The sequence below is a fragment of the Panthera onca genome, chromosome A1 (assembly GCF_046562875.1).
Source record: "Panthera onca isolate mPanOnc1 chromosome A1, mPanOnc1 haplotype 2, whole genome shotgun sequence".
Lineage (NCBI taxonomy): Eukaryota > Metazoa > Chordata > Mammalia > Carnivora > Felidae > Panthera > Panthera onca.
The window spans coordinates 42,808,583-42,831,837 of record NC_138339.1 but is presented as its reverse complement, the minus strand read 5'-3'; the positions used below and the strand labels follow the sequence as shown (position 1 = coordinate 42,831,837).

The window sequence follows — 23,255 nt, the reverse complement described above, 5'->3', positions numbered from 1 at the left end:
TCCAGCGATCCAGGCAGCGCCTCCTCTTTGCTGTGTGACCTTGCCCACATTCCTTAAGCGTGCTGTGCTGCCTCTTCATCTGGAGAATGGGGTTAAGAATCTGCCCTCCCTTACAATGATGCGAGGAACCCAGGGAGACTGTGCATAGAAAGCAGGTAGCACCGGGCCTGGCACATAGCAGGGGCTCAGCTGACGTTTATCGACTGACTAGAGGTTGCCCGCTTCTGCCAAGAAAAGGACACAGCAGCCATTAATCAGATAGTTTTCAGTCACCCACGGTATTTATTGTGCCAGATCCTGGGCTAGGTCCTATTGTCTCAACACAGGGACCTGGAGAGACAGATGGTGCTATCCCTATTTTACAGATGAAGAAACTGAAGCAGAGAGGTTGAGTCAAGGTCACAGAGCTAGTGAGTGACTCCAGTGACAGAGTCAGGCCTCATGGACCTTCTGGGCTGGTGGAGGTCTTGAACATGTCTCCTTTCCCTGGGAGAGGTTTGGGAAGAAGAGACAGGGCAAGGGTCGCCGTGTTGTTGTCATGGCTTGTGACTTAGATCGTGAGCACCTGGGTTTCTCCCACCAGCAGTATGACCTCAGGACTGTTAGGATTTCACACCTCTAAGATGAGCCATCAGCCACCCCGTACCCGACTGACCTCTCGGAGCAGCGTGAGGGTCTGTGTGAGCCTGTGACTAGGATAGGAAATTATTAGCTAGAGCATTCATGTTCTTTCATCTCTGGGCCTGAACTGGTATAAGCTAGTGGACCCAGCATATGCATTGCAAATCATGCCCCTTTCACTCAAAGGTGTCCCAGTTCAGACACTAAATCATAGGGTTGCCCTACCATCAGCCAACATGGGGAAGATAAGGGTCTGCTGCCTCTCATACCCGCGGAGTCTGGAAGGGGCAAGAAGGGTTTACACTGAAGTGTGCTTCGGGAAAGAGGCTGGCGGGTTCTGGGCACACCTGCTCACCCAGAGGCCCCTTTCTTTAAGTCCGGCCTCAAGGGCAGGCCAGGGGCTCTCCAGATACAGGAGGAAGGAGCCCTTTGGGCCTGAATGTGAAGGGAAGGAACATTTATTGAACCCTACTGTGTTCGTTTGATGAAGGCTTATATCTAATATCTAATTTGTAATTCTTTCCAACAGCTTGGGAAGACAGGTTTGTGCGTCCCCATTTTGCACCTGAGGAACCTGCCTCAGAGTGCAGTGAAGTCATATACCCAAGGCCACACAGAGCACTGAATCTCTGGGCTTTGGAGAGAAGCCAAGAGGGCAAAAGCCAGCAGCTCCTGAATCCAGGAAGGCCCAGGTGGAACCCACCCACCGCCCCCCCCCCCCCCCCAGGGACTATCACCTCTTCTCTTATAGGACAGGCTCCAGCTTTGCTGAACAACCCCCTCCCATTGGTACGTGGGTTTCATCAGATCCTACGGAAGGTCCAGAGAACCACAGGAAGAGGGAATAGAGGGGAGGCATTGGCTCAAGAGCCCTGGAAGACTGGCTTCTTTATGGCCCCCTCCCAGTTGCACCTGGTCCCCCCAGTCCTGGGGGGAGCCAGCCTTGGGGTAATGGGAGGGAACAGGACTGGATCTTTAGCCTTCCACAAGCAAACACATTATGGGGTGAACACTGCACATCAGAGGCAGTCATTGAGGCTGTGAGTGCAAATGGATCCAGGCTCCCACTTTTCAGATGGGGACACCGAGGCCCAGAAAAGGCAGGACTTGCATAATCGCTGTGTGAAGTAGAGGCAGGGTTAGTCCTGGCATCTAGGAGTCTGAGCCCACTCAGGCTCTGCCCTCCAGATCACAGCTTTCTGCCATCCCCTGCCCTATCACCACAGCCCTTGTTGGAAAAGTCTGGTCTTCATCAAACAAACAAACAAAATCCCAACATCTTCTAGAAGATATTGTCCACATAAGTCAGTCTGCCCACTGAACCCTCAGTCACCCTCAGAACACCAAGCGTGTTTGACGTCCCCTGCAGCCGCTGTCCCCTCTCCCCTCTCCCAGAGGAAGTTTGGTTACTACTTGGCAGAAAGACAGCACTTAGGAATCCCAACCAGTAAATAATCTGTCTCTCTTTCCCTCTTCCCGCCCCTCTCTCTCTCCCTCTCTCTCTCTCATTTCTCCTGGTCTCACATCAAACCAGAAGTCTAATGGAGATGTGTGCTGATTTAAGGAAAGTCTTAGATGAAAATGTATTTCCTTTTATTATATACAGAGATATTTTTAAATGCATATAAATAAACATTTTTAATTTGCTGAAACGTTCAGACTGTATCACTGTAGAGCATGTGTTTTGTTACACCAGCGAGTGGCGACTGTAAAAAATGAGGAATCAGGCTGCTGGTCCATCTGGTATGATTCAGAGAAAGTGGCTCTGGTGCGGCCGTGCTGGGACAGGATTGCCCTCCAAAGCCACCCTCTCCTAGGCCTGCTGTGCTCCCAGGTTCTGCATCCCATTGGCGGGGCACCTCATCCACCAGGAGCCAGGCTGGTTTCCTCGGACAGATCCCCATCACAATCCGTTACACGTGCGTGTGCACACACATACCCTGGGGGGCGGGAGACCCTTTCTATTCCTAGAGCTGGGCTGAGTCCTCCCCTAGAGTGGAGCTGTGGCCCTCTCTGCTCTGCCCACACTGATCTCTTGGCAGTCGAGACAGACTGAGGTTCTCAGCGGGGCATTAGGGGTCTGCAGATGAAATTGCATGCAAAACATAGTGCTGATGGGCATGCTTCTGATTTGCTGCAGGCCATGACCAGGCCATGGGCCTTTGAGGGCCAGGCCAAGCCATATCTGATGTTTGTCTGGAGCCCCAGTCTCCAGCCACCGGCGCCTGCCCCCCAGGGGGAACGGGGACATAAAATTGCTATATACAGAACAGAAGTAACAGCAGCTCCTCACGAGAGGAAAGCTAGAATACCTCTTAGCACTGGGCTGGCTTCTGGGTCCGACAGGACAGGAAGGGTCCCTTTCTTGAGCCACAACACCCCAGGCTCTGGGGGGACCCTCTGAGTGATAGGGAACTCATTGTCTCACAAGGCAGCCCATGACACTGCTTGAAAGTCCCTTTAGATAAAGGTTTCCTCTTTTCTGGAGGTTGACAGGTGATCAGCCTCACTTGTGGGCCCAACCTAGCCCCCTGACCTTCCACGTGGGCCTCACCTGCTGCTCACCCAGCCTGCCAGGCCCGGCCACTGCCCTCCCGCCAGACAGAGGTTTTCCTGTGGCTGGGGACAGGCTTGCCCTGCCTCAGATCTTCCACACCACCATCTGTCCTCAGCCTTGGGGTGGTGGGGACATTAGGCGGGCCCGCCAGCATCTCACATTAGGACACAACAGCCCCATAAGCAGGTGGCTAAAAGACAGCACCTACCCTGTGCTAAAATCTGGATAGGTCAAAGTATTTCATTTCCATTGACAAACGAGGAGGCTGAGGCTCAGAGAAGCTAAGTAACTTGTCTGAAGTCTCAGAGCTTGGAGGTAGTCAAGCCGGAGGCCAGGCCATGTGACAAAACGTGCCATGAACACCGAGTTACAGCTGAAGCATGGCCCTCCAGCCCACAGCATGCCCACACTCCAGAGTGTGTGGTGCTCCCTGGGGTGCTAGCAGGGGCTGGTAGGGGGCTCCCGGGTAGCAAAGCATGGAGAATGCTGGATTAAAGAAAAGTCAAGGGGTTTCTTTGCTGCTGGACATATCAGAGCCTTTGATGTGTTTACGTGCCACTCTCGCCCCCAGAAGGGTTGAGTCTGAGGGACTTGCCAAACTTATTTGACCTGAGCCACTTCTTAAATGAGGCCCAGAGAGGAGATGCAGTTACCCCAGGGTCACACAGCAAATATTTGTGAAGGTCAGAATCCGCGCGCTGCCAACCACACCTTCCACCAACCTTCCTCCTCTGCTCTTGGAAGCATAGTCCTTTCCCTGGTACCGCCTTGTTCCCAGGCCTTAGATGCCCACCATCTTCGGGGAAGCTGTGCTGTCTCCCAGGCCACCAGCAGGAGGAGGGGGAAGTGCCTGCTGCTCCCAGGGGCTTGTGTGGGGACTGGATCCACCTTGTGCATTGCTGTCACGTGCCCCAGGAGCAAAGGGCAGGCAGGCAGGCTGCACACACTTTTTATGGCTGGGCCACATCCCAGAACGGTAAACAGGGGCAGGCAGCTGGCACCAGAGGCTTCTCAGGAGCGACGGCCCCAGACTTCTGCCCGCCCCTGGAAGGGAGTTGAGAACAGTAGCTTGTCTCAGGAGTTAAAAAAAAATTATATTTTAAGTTCACATTGTCAGTACTCTTTTTTATGAGTATGTTGGTCTCTTTTTGGTCTGACAGCACCTACTAGACCTTTAGGCCTCAATCCAAACATCACCTCCTCCAGGAAGCCTCCCAGACCTTCTGCTATAAGCTGGGAGCCCACTCTGGGCTCCCCGGATGCTCTGTTCCTTTGATGCCCAGGGCATAGCTCTGACTGGGAACTTTTGTGGGCCAAGGAACTTTTGTGGGCTCAGCCAGGCCTGGCACACGGGGGTTCCCAATGAGTATCATCTGTTGAAAGAAAAATGTGAGCTGAAAGTACTTGAGTAATAAAAAAAAAACAAAACTGATATATTGGGTCTGATGATTCTGCTTATAAGATGCACTTAAAATTTTACATAGTCTCATGGACTTGCTCTAACAATGTCCTCTTTTGATCTTTCAAACACATTTTAAAGGTGACCTTGTTACAGGCCTACAGAGACTGGAGGGGACCGCGCAATTGTTAGGGAAGGGTGAGGACGGTTTATGCTTCTTCAGCATCTTCCTTTAATGCTGTGTACAATGATTTTTATACTTCTTTTTAAAGAGAAAAAAAATTTATTCTTGAAGCTGCATCCAAGAGATTCCACTCTATGTACAACGCTTGCCCAGCTGTGAGCGCCGCTTGGTCCAGAGGAAGTCCCCCGGGGACTCCCTGGGGCCTGGGCCCTAAGGGACAGCCTAGTGGGGTGACAGAAACTAGGCAGGTGGACGCTGCCCCTCTGGCCCCCCTTGGCTCCCCCCCATCTAGAGGCCCCACTGAGAATGCTCGCGGGGGGATATGGCTCTGCGGTCCAGAGGGGTCGGTCATCAGAGCCTCTTGCTCTGGTTCCGTCTTGTGGGCTTTGCGCTTTGCATCCAGCCTGGACAGGGGTCAGGGCAATTTGCGGTGGGGGGCAGCCAGAGGGGAGGCTGCAGGAAGAGGCAGGTGTGAGCTGACCGCATCCCTCCCCCTCGGTTCCGGTTCCGGGCTGCAAGCTTTCCATCTTCTCTCAGCTCTGCCCCCTTTCTCCAGAGTCAGTGCACTCCCTCCAGGGGCCTCCCACCCTTGAACCTATGGAAGGGGAGGTGGGACCTAGGGACTTATGGCCCCTCACCTAGCCCTCTGGGGATTGAGACCTCCTACCCTGGGTTCTTTTACCCCCCTGAGGCCTAGAACACAGGAGCTGGAAAGGTCCTTCTCCCATAGGCTCACTGCACAGATGGGCCAAGGGGATGCAAGGGCTGGGTGGGCAACTTGTCCAAGGTTACCTAGAAGGTCAGTGGCAGGGCTGGGACTCAGACCGAGCCTCCTAGGCCTTAACGGGAGCCACATGCCCAGCGTCGGAGTCCCCAGGCCCCCAGCCCGCAGGGTGGGGGCAGGGGGCTATGGCAGATACTCCTCCTTAACAGGCATTGGGGAGGAGGCACCCAAGAGGCTGGCAGAGCTGGGGCCCAGGCCCCCCAGGGACGGCCCAGCTGCGGTGGGGGCCACTTCGTGGGCTGGCGGTGGGGGCTGCTGCTGCTGCTGCTTCTTTTTGTTCACTTTGCGCTCCTTTGCCCGCCGGTTTTGGAACCAGATCTTCACCTGTGGTATCAGAGAGCAGAGATGGGCTAGGTTGGGGGGGGGGGCGGGGGGGGGACGGGGGAGGAGACCAAAAGGCAGAGCGAGAGGAAGAGGGAGGATAGCTGGGCTCTTATTTCTCCACAGGGGGCTTCGGGCCTCCCTCCTGCACCACCACCCAGACTATTCATGGACGCTGAATACGCTGAATCCCCGTCTACAACCTGCAACCCTAAAGACAACTTTCTCTGTAACCTCCTCTGTCCCCATTTTCTAAGGCCATGCTCTAACACCCTTCCTCCAGGAAGACTTCCCTGTGCTCCCTGGGACTTAAACAGGAATCATCATAGCCTGCTGTAGCCTATAGCTAAGCAGATCCCCTATCCCCCCCGTTGGGGGTCAGGGATAGTGGGGTTTGGGTTTCTGCTATGCTGTGTGACTATGGCCAGAGACTCAACCTCTCTGTTCTCCCTTGACTGAGTCCGTAATCTGCCTGACAGCCTGGAGGCCAGACTCCCAGTACTGCTCCTGTGGTTAAGGTGGGGGTACCCACACACCTGCCGTTCAGTGAGCCCCAGATTGGCGGCCAGCTCTGACTTCCGCCGGATGGTGATGTAACGGCTATAGTGGAACTCCTTTTCCAGCTCCAGGCGCTGGTGGTCGGTGTAGACCACGCGGTACTTGTCCTTGGTCCGGGTCTTACCTGAGAAGCAGAGGGGCCAGGAGACGTGGTGAGGGGGTGGGTGGGGCCTGTAAAAGGCCCAGGCAGGGCCCCGTGAAGGGAGAAATCCAGGCCCCCAAGGGAGAACCTTGAGGTGGGGAGGGACACACACCAAGGCCTGGGGTAACAATTACTCCCCCAACGTCAGGCTTGGAGACCCCCAACCTTAGAGGCAGGCACTGCTCTCATGCCCATTTGGGGAGGCACTGAGGCTCAGAGAAGAGAAGCCACTCACTCAGGGTTACACAGCAAGCTGCTGGTGGAGCTGGGGTTTCAATCCGGCTCCTCTGACCCTACTGTGATCGCCAGCTCCACCAGCTCTAACCCAGCAGTTTCCAGACGCCGCTGCGCAAAGGACACTTGGGGAGCTTGTGGAAAACACAGCTTCCCAGCCATCCCTGACCCTGTGAACTGGAAAGCCTGGCGATAGAGTCTGCATTTTTAGCAAGCCCCCCTGGTGGTTCTGATTCAGGATCCTGAGACCACAGGCACTCACACCAGCGACACGGAGGGTCACCTGGCAGGCCAGGCCAGATGGAGACTAATGACGAGTCAGCTGCCCCTCTTTCCAGTGCATGAGAAGAGAGTGGGGAAGAGCGACCACAGGTAGAGGCAGAAGCTTGCCGCACCGTCCTGGGGTGGGCGCTCCTCAATTTCCATCAGACCCCTGGTGGCTGCTGGCCCTGAGACCAAACAGAAAACACTGAGACAGCTGGTGGCCCTGAGGACCTGTCAGGTACCTCAAAAGGCCCTGGCCCTAGACACCAAGCCCCAAGCTGGGGTTGGTCTGCCCAGAGCCATCCACACTGCCGCTTCTTCTGCGGGCACAGAGCAGTGACTCAGGCTCAGGCTACAAATATTTACTGAGCTCCTGCTGTGGGCCAACCACTGGGGTATACCAGTAAGCAAAACTAAAAAAAAAAAAAAAAAAAAAAAAATCCCTTCTCACAGTGAAATTAGGTTCTAGTGGAGGGAGCTAGACCAAAATAATTTGATATGTTAATACTACATATTTGATATGTTAGTTGATAGGTATTCCAGAGAAAAAGAAGGCAGGAAAAGAGGACTGGGAATTTGGGGAGGAGAGAGTACGTGATTTTAAATAGAGTCGTCCATGAAGGTCTTACTGAGAAGGGGAATTTAAGCAAAGATCTAAAGGAGGCGAAGGAAATAGCCATGCAGGTGTCTGGGGAAGAGGGTTCCAGGTGCAGGGAACAGCAAGTGCAAAGGCCCCGTGGTGGGCACATGCCTGACATCTGACATGTGTGAGGAACAGTGAGGAGGCTGGCATAGCCAGACTGCAGTGAGCAAGGACAGAGGGGCAGGCTATCCAGAACCTTACAGGCCATGAAAAGGACTCTGGGTTTTACTCTGTCTGGGATGGGAGCCATTGCAGGGTTCTGAGCCCAGGAGACAGGAAGTCTGATGTAGGTTTCAATATGACTTTGGCTGCTGCATGGAGGACAGATTGGCAAGAGGATGGGGGAAGCACAGATAGTCCCGCAGTAACCCAGGAGAGAGGAGGATGTGGCTTGGCTTCTCTACAGGGCTCAGCCTGGGGCCAAGAGCTGGACTTGAGGACCGACTGGGGTTAATGTCAGGGCTCTCTTTGGGGCTGGGATCAGAGGTCTGTCTGGAGAGAATATTAAGAGTCATGCTTGGCCTGGGCTGGTGCGGGGGCCTGACTAAACACCAGCTTCCTTCGTAAGAAGCTGAGAACTTGGCTATAAATAGGAGGCACACGCAAGCACTTTCAGGCCCACACGTGTGTCCCACCAGGGTATGGCGGGTCTTGGAATCACCATCGACCCTGCTCCACCTTACCCAGTTACCCCCACACAGCCTGGCCTTTACCCCTCCGGGGTCACAGCTCTGGCTTTGCCTGTCCCTCAGCACCCCTGTGCTAACCACCCACCCCTCTCCCAGCTCCCGCCCCACTACTAAGCCCACGCAGCTTGGCAGGACGGCCACCGGGCTCCCCAAGAGCCAAATGGTTTTGCGGAAAATGGGAGACAGCAGATGTTTCTGGGCTTTTTTCCTTGGGTTTCCTGCCAGAGCAGCAGAACCGCACTGGACGCTTCCACATCCACTGACCTCAGCCCACCGCCTGATGTAGCACGGGACAACTTCGGCCCTCGGCCAGGTCTGGCCCAGGAAAGGGACAAGGGAGTGGCTGCTGAGGCCTTGGCTCCAGATGGGCCCTTCCTTGGCCTAGAAAATTCAACGCCAACTCAAAAACAGTTCTGCCTAATGCCACCACCCCCAGAGCCCAACAGAGCTCTGCATCTTCGCTGGGCTAACGCCAGAAGGGCTCGGTTTAGTCTCCTCCCATTTTAAGGATGAAGAGACTAAGGGTTCCAGCAGGTTATACAACTGCTGGAGGTCCAAATAATAGAGACCTCGTGAGTCCTTCTAGTTCAACCTCCCTGTACAGTCGGGGTCACTGAAGCCCCCTGCAAGTGTGGACTTGCCCAAGGCCATGTCATCTGGTCTAGAGTCCCACTCCTTGCTCCTGGCACAACTCCCCACCCCGTCAGGCTTAGGGTCCACAGAACCCCCCAAGAGGCCCCCTAATCCTGGGCAAGAGACGCTCAAAGAGCAGACCACTGCTATACTTGTACTTCTGGGAAGGGAGGGGCCAGATCATGGTGAGGACAGGCCCCCGAGAGCCCTGGGCTGGGGCTGGATGGTCCACAGGCTGGGTGGGCCCTTGAAAATTCCCAGAACACTCACAGCCTGAAGTGGGGCTGCAAGGCTCCCTTCCCACCCAAACAGCCTGAGATTACGAGCAGCGCTTACAAAGACACCCTTTTCCTCAGGCACCCAGGGCTCCTTCCCATTTTTTCTGATGAGCAAGTGGGGATCCATCACACCCAGTTTTGTAATGGGGGGAAACTGGGGCTCAGAAGGGGGGCATCTTTGCCGAGGGCCATCCTGCCTGGTAGCGGTATAAACCCTGGGCTCTGGCCACTCAAACCGTAGCTTGACTCATCCCAGATTTGAGGAGGGGGGTACCAGATAGGAGATAGGGCTCTAGCCACGTAATTATCTCTTGCTGTTCTTGCCAGGGCAGACCCAGCCCCCAGACCCTGTCGCCTCCTCTCTGGGCCCAGGAGATGGGGCTGGTAAGCTCAGGAACCACTGGCCAACCTCTATCTGGTGAAGCTCTCAAAGCACACCATTTTACTGCTAAGAAAATGGCTCTGCCGAAGAACAAAACATTTGGTATCACACTGTGGTCCGGGAACCAACAGATCCCATATGCTGTCCACGGAGTAATAACTGGAACATTCTCCTTGGAGCCCAACTTGGTACCATCTAGCCTCATTTAACACGCACCCTTCAACCCATTAATCCCAATTCCTGGAATTGATCTCACAGAAAAAGTGCCCAAAGCTATGGCTGTTTTGAAAGGCACAAGACTAAAAACTGTACACGTCTACACGTAGGGAAGTTGCTAAACAAGAGACGGTAGGTCCACGAAGAGGAACACTATACTGGGGGGTCTGGGTGGCTCAGGTGGCTGAGCGTCTGACTTGGGCTCAGGTCGTGATCTCGCAGTCTGTGAGTTCGAGCCCCGCGTCGGGCTCTGTGCTGACAGCTTAGAGCCTGGAGCCTGCTTCGAGTTCTGTGTTTCCCTCTCTCTCTGCTCCTCCCCTGCTCATGCTCTGTCTCTCTCTGTCTCTCAAAAATAAATAAAATGGTGAGAAAAAAAAAAAGAAAGAAAGAAACTATAAAGGTCCCTACATACTAATATGGAGTGATTTCTAAGATATGTTGAGGAAAAAAAAAGACAAAATAGCGTGAATGGCATATTACTGTTTTTTTTTGTATAAAAATGGGGAGACACACACACATACATACACACTCACACATGTATGTGTACCCATAGAATTCTTTCTAAAAGAATATACAAGCCAATAACAGGGTTGCCTCTGGAGAGGGAGCTAGAAGCTGTGGGGCCTCAGGAAGGTGAGAATGTAAGAGTCTTTGAGAGGATTCTCTTTCCCTTTTCCTTTCTTTTCTTTCCTTCTTTCCTTTCTTTCCTTCTTTCTTTTTCTTTCTTCTTTCTTTCTTCTCTTCCTTCCTTCTTTCTCTTCTTTCTTTTTTCTTTCTTTCTCTTTCTTTCCCTCCATCCCTTCCTTCCTTCTTTTTCTTTCTTTTTCTTTCTTTCTTTCCTTTATTTCCTTCCTGTCTCTCCTTTATTTCCTTCCTTCCTCTCTCTCTTATGTTTATTTTTGAGAAAGGGAGAGAGAGAGAGAGAGAGAGAGAGAGGGAGAGAAAGAAAACGAGTGGGGGAGGGGCAGAGAGAGAGAGGGAAACACAGAATCTGAAGCAGGTTCTAGGCTCTGAGCTGTCAGCACAGAGCCCGGAATGGGGCCCGAACCCACGAACCACAAGACCATGACCTGAGCTGAAGTTGGACGCTTAACTGACTGAGCCACCCAGGCTCCCCTCATTTGTTATTTTCCTTCCTCCTTCCCTTCCTTCCTTCCTTTCCTTCCTTCCTTCCTTCCTTCCCTCCTTCCTTTCTCTTTTCTCTTTCTCTCTCTCTCTCTCTTTTTTTTTTTACCATGTGCGATATGAATTTGTATTTTTAATGACAGTCAGGAGCCCTGGGCTCCAGTCCCAGCTCTAGGCCAGAACTCTTGACTGCCCCAAGCCACCCTCCCTTCCCCCTCCTATGAGCACCTGCGCCACCCAGGAGCCCAGGAAGGAGGGGGCAGGGAGGTGTGTGAGAGCAGCAGGCAGGGAGAGGGCCCTGGGATGAATGATTTACAGGCCCCTGGGATGCTGGGGCTGAGAGGGAAGTCCGGGCTCCTGCAACAGGTGTCTGACGGAGGCCAGCCGCTCCCAGCCACCTAATGAATAACCCTCCGGGCCAGATGCCAGTGCGAGTGGGTGGGAGGAGGGGTGGGGAGCCCCCTCCAGCTCTTCAGTGGTGAGCACACCAGGGAAGATCCTCGGATAACTCACCCAAATGAGAGGCTTTCTCTTTGCTCAGGCTTTGGGACACGAGGAATGGCCCATCCGTGTGCACTGGGCGGCTGTGGAGGTAGCAAAGTCCCCATCTCCGAAAGCATGCACACTGGAGGTCCTGGGAAGCTCTTTAAAAGCACAGATTCTAAGCCAGAAATTCAGATTCAGTGGGGCTAAAATGGGACTCAGGGATTTGATGTGTGACGAGCTCTCAGGTGTCCCAGGCATGAGGTGGTCTGAGCAAGCAGACCTCTGGGATTGTGCAGTACAGCTTCTCACTGGCTGGGTGATCTAGGACCAGTCACCTCAGCTTTCTGAGCATCATATTCTGTATCTATACAATGCAGGCAACTAACATTCTAATAATGGCCAACACGTCCACGTGTGGACACGCACACATCTCTCAACAATTTATGAAACCGGGCAACTGTGATCCCTACTTACAGATAAGCAAACTGGGGCTCAGAGAGGTCCACACATCTGGCAGGTGGGATTTCAACCCAGGTCTGTCGAGCCTCAGAAAGAGCACTAGAACCTCTCACACAGGGTGAGGACTCCCATAATTATCTCCAACCACCGGGGGGCACAGCGGATCACTTGACATAAATGGAGGACGCCTAGCGCACTACCTGGCACTTAGTAGGTGCGCAAGGATGGGCAGACCGTGCTGATTTCCAACAGTGGCACGATAAGCCCTGTAGCAGAAAGGCTGGAAATGGATCTGGGCAATGGGGGATGTGCTGGATGAGACTGTTTATTTATAAGGTCCTCTCCAACTTGGAAACATGAGGCTCCCAATGTTTGTTGATTCTCTGGTTGTGTTTGTTATTTTTGCCGAAAGAATTCTAAGACCGATTTCCCTGTCTGAGAGCCTAGATACCGGGCCTGCCCAGCTGGAGGATAGGGGACAGGAGCCACAGCGGCCTGCGGTGGGGCCTTCCCACCCAGCCTGGGCCAGGCGAGGACAGAGTTCAGCCTCTGTCCCCAGGGCGGGGTGGGTGGCTCCAGGAAAATCGAATGGCCCCCGGGTCAGCACTTCCTTTGTCCTCTTCCTGCTAGGTTTGTGGCCCTGGGGAAGCCACTGCCAGTTCCGGCCCTCAGGGCCTGGAACACCGACCCAGCCTCAACCCTCCATGCCCCCTCCCTGTGTGGTCCAGCCCCATCCTGACTGTGCATCACAATCCCCCCCAACACACAAACACACACGCAGTATGCGCACATGTACGCAGGTAGGCCTGTTAAAAATACTCCAGCCCTGATCCACGGCATCCTGCTCTCCCTGCCGTCTCTGGCAGCCCACGGACGCTATTCTGCACCACTAGCTGAAGTCAGTGTTTCCTGGCCCCAATTCTGTGCCATCTGTGTGGTCTTGAATAAGCCCCTTCTCCTCTCCAGGCCTCAGTTTCTCCCGTGCATCAGAAGATCAGCGCTGAGGGCCTGTAGATTCTGAAGTTCTCTGCAGCTCTGAGCCCTCCTCTAAGGGCTTGGGCCCAGGCCGAAGGACTTGACAAGTGACTGAACTTCTTCGGGCTTTGGACGGGAAAGCAGTTTGTAAAGGGCAAAGAGCTAAGGGGATGTCAAGGACAGCTGAGCTATTTGTGGAAGCGGATGCGGGAAGGGTCCCTAGGGAGACAGAGGAATGCGGCCCGATGGGGAGCTGCAGGGCAAGGAACACACTGGCCTGCGAGCGGGGAGATCCGGCCCGGCCGCTGCGTATGGATGTTCGGCTTGGGCTTGATTCTCCATCCCGCCAGCAGGGGTGGGACCTCTGCTGTGGCAGCCCTGACCTGGCCGGTTTCATGATGAATGGATGTCCCTTCCTGGGCCCTGAGGGTGTCTACTGCGCCCTGATTGGGTCCTTGTTCCGGCTGTGTGGCCAGGCCCAGGCTGCTCCATCACGGTTCCTCATTCAAGCTCTGGAGCAGGGGTGAGGCTGGCATGGCCGGGGGGAGGGGCATGGGGAGGTCCTGCAGCCTTAGGCCAGCTTCTCCTCCCCACTGTCGCCCTCCTTCCCAGCCACAGCACTCAGCTGGCACTGCACCCTCTCCTCCCAGGCCACCCTGGCATCGTCCCCTGCCATGTCTTCTCCGTGGAGGCACACGGCCTGGCCTGGCTGAGGGAGGCAGTGAGGAAGACAGAAAAGTTCAGGGTCGGGGAGACCTGTCTGTTCCACCCCAGCCTGGCCAGAGGCCAGCGACATGAGCCCAGGCAAGTCACCGAACCTCTCTGGATGCCAGGAATACACCTGTAAACTGAGGACATGAATTAACTAACTAGTGGCTAGTTAGCAGACTGGACAGAAGAGATACCCAGCACTTCCGCGATCACAGAAAGTTCAACTGGACGGCCCTCCTAGACCAAAACCCTCCCTCGGGCCAGATGCCCACAGCTGTGTCACATCCTAAGCGGAGTGTGCTTGTATATCTGCAAAGCAGCCTGTTCTTTACATCCACCACCTACTTGTATTTTCCCTCGGTTTTTCCACAGGGGCGCCAAAAAATAAGGGGGGGCCCTTGACCCAGAACAGCCCTTCCACGACTGGCAAACAGCGACTGTGTCCCTCCGCGTCTTCCCCCAGGCCTGAACAGCTTGAGGCCTCTCTGGGCTGTTTCCCGGTGCCCCTTTCAGCCTTGCCCTACCAGGGTCACCCTGGAAGTCAACTTCCTGCCCAACTGTCTGCAGGCCTGCGTCCTGAGGTCACACATTCTGGGTGCGATGCAGCGAGGGGCTCTAGGCTCCAGCCCTTTCCTGGATCACGGGGTGACCTTTGCAAGCCCCCTCCCCTCAGCGCCTTGCTCCCCCGGTCCGCTCCGCGAGGGTAGGGATGATGCCGTCTTGCTCCCACAGCCCCACAATGGTGCCTGACACACAGTGAGTACCTGATGAGTCTTTGCTGAATATGCAACACAAATCTGCTCCTTGGCCTCCTTCATCTCGGTAAATGGCTACCACCCTCCAGATACTCAGGCCAAAAGCCCAAGAGGCACGTCAGGCCCGCACAGCCAGCCCACCAGCTGGTCAGCTCAACCTCAGTCCTTCTGTCCAGCTCCCCTGCTCCCAGAGCCTTAGTCAAAGCCACTAATCTAATGCAGAAATGTGCAGTTCTGGGGTCAGAAATACCCGCATTTGAGGAAATGCTAAGCATGTGCTGAGTACTTACTAGGTACTAGTTGATGTCGTTATTACTATGGTAGATGATCAGGATTGATTTGTTAAACCATTCCTTCCCCTCTTTCATGGGAGGGGGGCAGATTAAAAACAAACAAACAAAATAATTACAAACTGGGATTAGCATGAAGGAAAGTAAGCATAGAGCTGAGAGCCGGAATAAGTTGCAGGGGTGGAGGGTGGGGGGGGGACCTCCTTTAATTATTTTGGGGGGGTCTCCTGGAGGAGGTGACATTTCAATCAAGACCTGAAGGCTGAGGAGGTTTCTATATCAAAGATGAGAGGAATGTGCCAGGAAGAGAGAACAGCATGTGCAAAGGCCCTGTGGCAGAGAGTAGCAGAGCAAGGGGCAGATAATGCCAGCTCCCGAGAGCCCCCAGTCTGCCTTCCTGGCCAGAGTCCCCAGTCTGCCTACCTGAACGAATAAATGAACGAATGGGAGAGGCACATGGTGAGGCTGGAGAGACCAGCAGAGCTCTGAGCCCTGGGGTGAGGGGTTTGAATTTGGTTTCAAGAGCAACGGGAAGTCACGGGAAGGTGTTGAACTTGAAGGGTCAATCTTGGCTTCCACTAATGTCTGCCCCCTCCCTGTGCACCCCTACAAGCTTGAGGGCTGAAGTGTGGCATGGGGAGGGTTCAACAAGTTAACCCACGTTGACTCCAGACGCAAACGTTGTTTCCAAATCCCAGGAGCTCCAGAACAGAAACCGGAGGGCCAGCGCACGAAGATAACTTCCTCCTGACCAGCCAGACCCTACTGCTAACAAAGCTGTTTTAGACCTTCAGAATGATTCCCTGAGCTCTCGGCAGCAATATCTGCCAAAGCGGGGGGGGGGGGGGGGGGGGGGGGACACCCAACCAAAAAAAGCCTTCTGCCACCTTCTAACTGGGTCATTCCCCTTTCCAGCTACATCTGAGAGACGAGGTGTCAAATCCAGCTTCTGCCTAGAGAACCAGTTTTAAACAGCCTGGCCCCTGCTGTGCCCACCCTCCCCCCATCTGCGTCTTCCAGCTCCTCCCTGACCAGCCTCCTTTCCACCCCCCCCCCCCCCCCCCCGGGCTGGGACGCACATGGGCAGGGGTCTGGGGTTGCTGAGTGGGTTGCTTTCTTTGATAGATACTCCCTAGGCCGTGGAGTCTGGGTTTGAAGCCCGTGCCGTTTGCATCCTAGCTATGTGAGCTCGAGCAGGTACCTTACCCTCTCTGAGCCTCATTAACTTTATCTGTAAAATGAGGCTAATAATAGATCCTCGCACCTCTTAAGGTCCTTACGAAGCTTAAGTGAGAAAACCCGTGCAAAGTTCTTGGCACGCTGCCTAGTGCACAGGGAGGACTCAACCAATGCCATAGTTCTCGGCTTTGCCACGAGCTCCTGCCCCCGGGAAGGCATGGTGAGAAGGACGGGGCTGACTCTGACAGGTCCTTGAGGGAGATGGAAGGGGTAAAGAAGACAGTGGTAAATGCTGTGAAAACAAGGGCCTGACGTAGTGCTTGGAGGGGAGGAAACCAAGGAGGACTTTCTAGAGGAGGTGGCCGTGGCAGCGAAGGCACAGCGTTTGAACTAGTGAAGATGTAGGAAGGAAGGGTGGGTAATTTAGGTTGAGGGACCCGGACTGGAGAGGCAGGGAGTGTGAGGTGTGTGTTTCCATGCACCTGCTAAGGACAGGCAGAGACAGTCATAGGCACTGATATACTAAGTACCTACTGTGTGCCAAGCAGAGGGGCTGGGCTCAGTGGGCCCCATTGCTTCAAGGTACAATCCTATTATTATCCTAATGTTATAGTGGAAGAAACTGAGGTTCAGAGAGACGATCCAAGTTAACTTGCCTGAGGCTCGGCAGCTTCTAACAGAAATGCAGTCCCAGGCCTGAGGCTCCCAAACGCAGCCGTAAGCCACCCCCAGTAAGCATTTCTGTATCTAGACAAACTAGTGAGAGAGTGTCTTCAACAGCCCTCTCAAGAGGGCTCTGAATGCCACAGAAATGGGGCTGGATTTGAAAGCAATGAAATGACATACAACGAGACGGGCATTCCAAAGGCAGTGGAGAGCCACGGAATGCTCTGGATCAGGCGATGTGCCTTGAAAAGGTACATCTGGTAATGGTTGTGAGGACAGCTGGGGTATCAGAGAGAGGGTGAAGGTGAGAGGCCAGGCTGGTGGCTGTGGCAACGGGCCAACAGAGGGGATCTGGATTGTGGTGGGGAGAGGAAGTTTCATCCCCTCGCCGGGCCTCAGTTTCTCTGTCTGAAATCTGAAGGGGCTGGCCCAAGACCTAAACCCTGCTGCAACAGCTTCATCATCCCCGTGAGCATCTCCCTGGCCTGTGTGGGACATCAACCACCCCAAAGGCCACTAACCTGCGAAGTATTGTCGATTCCCAAGGAATAGATGCTGAGCCTTTGACAGAGGGTGATGTATAACCCTCTTAATGACAAAGCTGGTATTTATACGCCAACAAGGAAGACCACAAAATAGGACCCCTTATAGTCCTGTCCTATCCTGGTCCCAGTCAAGTGACAGCAATCACTCAGAATTGGTTAATATTTTGATTATGGGATGGAGCCCAACAGCCTCTCCCTCCTCTCTCCAGTTCTCACTGTCCCTCAGGGTAAAGCCAAGGTGGTAGTCCCAGTCTCATCTCAGCCACCTCCTCGGCTGAGGCCGCAGTAACCGTCCCAGGAGGGAGAGGGGGAGCAACCAGGCTTCCATCACAGGCAAGAGCTCTATCAGCTGGACAGTCATGGGCCCATCTCCAGGGCTGGGACCTCAGAAACATGTCAAAGCCCAGATCTCATCTCCCCCCCTCTTCTCTCAGAGCTGTCTTACTGTTCCTCACACTTGTCCTGTTCATCCATTCAACAAAATGTATCGAGCCCCTACTAAATGCCATGCACTGAGATGGCATGTGGAATGTAGTGATGGGCCAAATGGACGTGGCTCTGGACCTCATGGGCATTTACCTTGGTGGGTGGGGAAACAGACAATACACACACACACACACACACACACACACACACACACACACATAAGTGGGTAAACTGATAGCAGGGTTAGTGCTCTGAATGAAACATGGTGAAGATTATCAGTGTGTGTATAGGGGGAGCCTTCCCTGGGAAATCATGGAGGACCTCTCTGAGGAGATGACCATCAAGCTAAGACCTAAAGGGTGAGAAGGAGCTAGGCCTGCCAAGAGTTAGGGCCAAGGAGTTTTCAGGAAGAGGGAACAGCACACGCACAAGACCTGCGGCAGGTCATGGCACATCTGGGAAAGTAAAAGAAGGCTGGAGTGTCTAGAGCTTGGTGGCCAAGGAGAGAGTAAGTAGCCTGGGGCGAGGCTGGGGAGGCAGGCGGGGGCCAGGTGCTGATGCTCTAAAGTCTGGTGGACTTCAGGGAGTCTAGATTTTCCAACGGGAAACCATCGGAGAAATTGTAACAGACTCCCCCAACATCTATCCCAGCTCAGCCTCCACTGGTGCGAAACAAGTACATTGTTTGCCGTCCCTGGGCTTCAGTTCCCCACCTGCCTGTTTGGTCTCCCAACTGTCCGGTTCAAATGTTCTAGAGTGCTAGAAGCTCAGGTGCAGGAGAGAAGGGGCTGGCAAGAGGACCAGGTGGCCAGCAACATTTGTTGCGGGCGGGGGGGGGGGGGGCGTGGTGTGCTGGCAGGTGCTGACCTTCCCTTTGCCATCCTAGAGAGCAGCATTACACAGGCAGCACGCCAGAGCCCCGGGGTCTTCATGGCTCAGAAGGAGAAACTGAGGCCACAGTAAGTGGGGGGGGGGGGTGCTTGGCCTCTCTCTCAGGATAGGTCTGTAACCCCATTCCAATCTTGCCCCATCTCAGGAACACTGGTCACATGTCCCTGGGCAGACAGGCAGCAGCTTCTAGCTTCTAGAAAGCTGGCGAGCCTGTGTCCTCAGCAGAATAAGTCTAACCTGGCTTCTGGGGCAGCCACTCTCCTTGGGAGCCTGCAAACCTCCCTTGGCCCTCTCTTTCTACTTTCTGGGAGTAAAAGGGGAAAGGTGTTTTGCCTTTGGGCAGACTGACAGCTGGGCCTCCTATCTGCCTAGGGACAACAGTTTTCAAATGACTGGTTGAGACCAGAGGCTGGGGTCCGTTCCCTTGAAGATCCTATGCCCAGAGAGGAACGGCGATTTGCCTGACATCACACAGCCTGAAAGTTCCTCCAGGCCTCCCACCTGTCCTCTGACCCCCACTGGCGCACCCTCTCCAGGTCCTTGCTCCTGAGGAACTCCTCCTCCATCTGGACCTCTCCCAGCTGCCACCTCACCATCCATCTCCAAAGCTGCCTGATCAGGAGGAAGCAACAACTAGAATAGAGAAGCAGGAAAAGCAGGCTTATTTCTCCAGGGAACGGACACAAAACCGGGAGTCAGTGGCCCCAGACACCTCCTCTCATTCAATCTAATGCAGGGTTCTCAACCAGGGTCAACGGAGAAATCATTTTGGAGCTTCTAGAATCCCTTGGATTATCTGCTGAATTAGGCAACACTTTTTTTCTAGGGGGAAGATTTGTATTTTCCACCAGATTTTTCTAAAGGGCCCCTTTAAAATCAAACAAAGGTACAAGACCCTTCCCTATCATGTCACAGATGGTAAAACTGAGACCCAGAAAAGATGACTAATTTAAGAGAAGCTATTGTTTAGAGGATTAGAACACAGGCCTGGTGGTCAATTGGCCAGGGTTCAAGTCCCAGCCCCACCATTTACTGGTTATACGTCCTTGCATAAGGGTTTAACCCCTCTAGGTTGTAGATTTTTCATCGTAAAAATGGGGATGATGACAGTACCTTCAATAATGTTGTAAGAATTAAATGGGTTAATGCACGCAAGGTCTTAGGCAGTGCCTGGTCCGTTAGTAAGTGTTCCATAAATGTTAGCTGTTAGTATTTAGCCAAGGTCACACAAATGAATGGCAGAGCTGGGGCATCCACCCCCGTCCTCTGAGGCCTCTGGAGGCTGATAGGAGCTTCTGTGTCCCTGGGCCTCCCAAGAAGGTGCTACAATTATAGCCAGACCTCCCCAGCATCTGCCCCAGCGAGTGAGGAGTATGTGTGTAGGGACATGGGGGTGAAGAGAGAGAGGAGGTGGGGGAAGTCCCAGGCTCCCTCCCAGCTGGAGGAAGGGGGGAGGGGTCGGACATCAAAGGGTGGGCAGGCCAACTTCCCGCCCCTAAGGCCAGGTGGCCTTTGTCAGGACAGGCCGGACACAGTCGGGACAATGGGGTATCGTGTTCACTTTCCGGCCAACAGGAGTCACTACTGAGCCAAGGGGCAGCCTGTTACATGACAAAGGGGGGACCTATAAAGGAGGTCAGGCCGCCCCTCATTAAAGCTGGCCCTTTGTCCTGCCCCCTCCTCTGCCTTTGAAGAGGGTGGATCAGAGAGGCCTGCCTGGGGGCAGGAGGTTCACTGTCTCAGGAGCCAAACAGTAGCCACCTTCCCAACTGCTCCTGCTTTCCCCTCCCCCAGGGTCAAGAGTTCAGGGAGGGCCCTGGGATGGCAAGGTATGGACCCCCACACCAATTCAACCGAAGAGGGCTCTTTTTCAGTCCAAAGGATATGACCCGCCACTTTCTCCACTGTACTGATGGGGGCACTGAGACCTGGAAAGGAAAGTGATCCGCCCGTGTTCACACAATCAGTGCACCGCCCCTTCTGGGTATGGTGTGCAGCTTCCTCTTGGGGCTGGGATAGGGAGTGGAAGAAACGGATGACCACCAGGGCCAGTGTTGCTGACAGAGCCCTGGCATAAACCTGGGGACCCGCGTTCTAGTTCCAGCCTTGCCAGGCAACCACAGGGCGAGTTTCTTCACTTCTAAGGGTCTCCGTTTCCCTATCCATACAGAAGGACAGGTTGTGCTTCCTAAGCTAAGGCTCAGGCAGGCTGGGATTCTGAAGGGGGAAGCTGAGAGAACAGCACCCCCCGACCAGAGAGGTCAGGGAGGCCCAAAGGGGGGACCCACGCGGGGCCACGGCAAGGGTGAGACAGGGGGGAACTGGGCCTGGCCCCAGCACCTGCCGGTGCCCAGGGGAACCTTCCAAAGGCTCAGGGCAAAGGAGGGGTCCTTACCGCTGCCACAGCCGCCTCCCGCCGCCACGCTGCGCCGCATCCACTCGTAGGGCGTCCGCCTTTGCGCTCCGGGCGAGGACGGTGCGCCCGGGCCGCCGAGGGGCTGCGCCAGGAGGCTTGGGCCAGGCCCAGGGGGCGCGGGCACCGGGCTAAAGTCCGGAGGGGGCCCGAATGCCAGCGGGGCTGGGCTGGCGGCGGGGGCCGCAGGGCCTGGGCCATAGGCGGCGGCCCAGTCGTCCTTGGGCGCAGAGAAGGGCGCGCTCCAGGCCGCAGAGGGTGCGGGGGCCGGCTCCACGTGAGAGTAGCCGGTGAAGTCGGGGTACTGCGAGGGCCCAGGGGGCGCGGGCGGGGGGCCGTAGGCTTGCGGGCCCAGGCCGAGGCTCGCGGGCCTGGCGGGGCCGGGGTAGACCGGAGAATCCTTGTCCAGCACATAGCCCACGTACATGGTGGCCGCGGGGCCCCGCGCGCATGCTGGGCCCTGGAGCCGCCGCTGCCGGCCGCCCCGACGAGCAGACTGTTCACCTGAACTCGCGGGCCCTGCCGCCGCGCCCGCCCCACCCAGGCCTTTTATAGCTCCGGGCGCCCGCGGCCCCAGCCCGGGCGGGTTTGCATTTCAAAGCGGGGGGGAGCCTCCGCGCCGCGAATCAAAGGGGGAAACCCGTCGGGGGCGGGGGGTTCAAAAGGAGACAAATTGCTGCCCCAAGCGGGAGGTGGACGGGCTGGGGCCTGGAGGGGGCGGGGGCGCGGAGGACGAGTCCCGGGCGAGCGTCGAGGCATCGCTAGGTGTGGGGCTCCTGCGGGGCCGACGGCCTGGCGGCCCGAACACTTCCTTCTCCCTGGGCCGCGTGGACCGCCCGTGACCCCATCTTACAGGTGGAGAAAAGGGATCCGAGGGGCCGGCGGGGGGAACCCCAGGCCAACGTCACACAGCCACATCGGGCCTGTGGCGCACTCCGCAGTGAACAGCCTGAGGTGAGGGGGCAACCTGACTTCAAACAGGGTTCCCTCTGTAAGGTAGCGGGTCCTTAATGTTGGGGGGGGGGGAGGGGTCACGACCCCTCTGAGCCTCCGAAGCAAGCTGTGGAGGTTTTTCCGGGAAAATGCACATATGCACATACAGGAGTCTGCATACAATCGGGGAGTTTTCCTGAGTTGACTCTCCAGAGAAAGTTCTTAAAGAGGAGCATCTTTAAGAGGACATTCTAGGGAATTTTTCACAATTCTCTCAGCAGGCGCTTCCCTCCCCCGCCCCCTTTATTTTACTAAGAAGTTTCAAACATACACACAAGTGGAATTTGTAATGAGCCACTATATCCCCATCACTCAGCTTCAACCATTATCAAGTTTTTGTAAGTTATTTTATCGACTCCCCTCTTTTTGCCAGAGTATTTTAAAAACAAACTTCAAACACCGTGTCATTTCACCCCTACATACTTCCTCATGCATCTCTAAAACGCATGGACACTTTCTTACATAATATGCCATTAGACACATCTAACAAAATTAACACAAATTCTTGAGTCTTATCTAACACTCAGTCTGGATGCAAAATTCTCCAGTTGATTTTTTTAACAGTTGGCCTGTGTGATCAAGGTCTAAAAGCTTTGGTTCACTTATAGAGCTGGGGCCCATTGGTATTTTAAACGCTTCATGCGTGTCCCTCCCCCTATTAAAGAAAGACTGGTAAACATTTCACAGCTACCCAAGAGGGAGTGTGTAAAACAGCTGAGGAGCCCGGAACGGGCAGCAAGGCTGAGAGATCTGGGGAAGGATTCATGAAGGACAAGGCCCTGGGTCAGGAAGTCTTGGGGAGACGGGTTCCCTTTCCACGGGGGGTGGGGTTCGGTGCCAACGAGCTGCACAGAAGTCCCTGATGGTGTTTGATCCTCCAACATTTCCTGGGGACACCCTACCTGTGCAGAGACGTGTGGCCCCCAAAAGGTGGACAGAATCAGGGTCTTATCAACCTGTCCCTCCCTTGGGTCACTGCATTAGTTTGCCAGCGCAGGTCAGCATCATTTCAAGGCTAGATCCAGACAGATGTCAGGATCTGAATATAATTTACAGGGTCCAGTGCAAAATGACAACGTGAGGTCCCTTGTTCAAAAATTATTCAGAATTGCAAGATGGCGACAGAGAGGATTTAACCACCCATGGGGCCCTTCTAAACACTGGGCCTTAGGTGACTATACAGGTGACCCACCCATTGAAGCTGGCGCTGGTCAGAATCTTGTCCATCTGGGGTTCCAATGGGTACTATAACAGAATCGGGGACAGGAAGCACGGAGGTCCCCTTCCTGATCAGAGGAACTTTCCATTGTGCAGGTGGCAGCAGTGAGGCCCAGCAAGGAAAGGGGCCATGCCCAAGTTTATGCAACAAAATGAAAGCTGGTGGGAAAAAGGAGCTGCCTGTCACTGACATGGAATGAGCCCATGGTTGCCTCTGC

At 54.7% G+C, this 23,255-nt stretch overlaps 1 protein-coding gene across 1 annotated transcript; it reads right to left on the bottom strand.

Annotated features, from left to right (window-relative positions):
* Positions 1-4,547: 4,547 nt before the first annotated feature.
* Positions 4,548-21,381, bottom strand: CDX1 (caudal type homeobox 1). Its single transcript, XM_060634689.3, has 3 exons — positions 20,809-21,381; positions 6,403-6,548; positions 4,548-5,869 (listed from the first exon to the last, which is right to left on the bottom strand). Exons 1-3 carry the CDS (start codon positions 21,251-21,253, stop codon positions 5,669-5,671), a joined length of 792 nt encoding a protein of 263 aa, XP_060490672.1. The 5' UTR covers positions 21,254-21,381; the 3' UTR covers positions 4,548-5,668.
* Between the last annotated feature and the right edge of the window lie 1,874 nt (positions 21,382-23,255).

Coding starts and splice junctions, on each gene's coding strand:
- CDX1 (XM_060634689.3), bottom strand. CDS start 21,253: ATGTACGTGGGCTATGTGCTGGACAAGGATTCTCCGGTCTACCCCGGC. Junction 6,549..20,808: donor GGGAGGCGGCTGTGGCAGCG/GTAAGGACCCCT, acceptor TCTGCTTCTCAG/GTAAGACCCGGACCAAGGAC. Junction 5,870..6,402: donor TGGGGCTCACTGAACGGCAG/GTGTGTGGGTAC, acceptor CTGATACCACAG/GTGAAGATCTGGTTCCAAAA.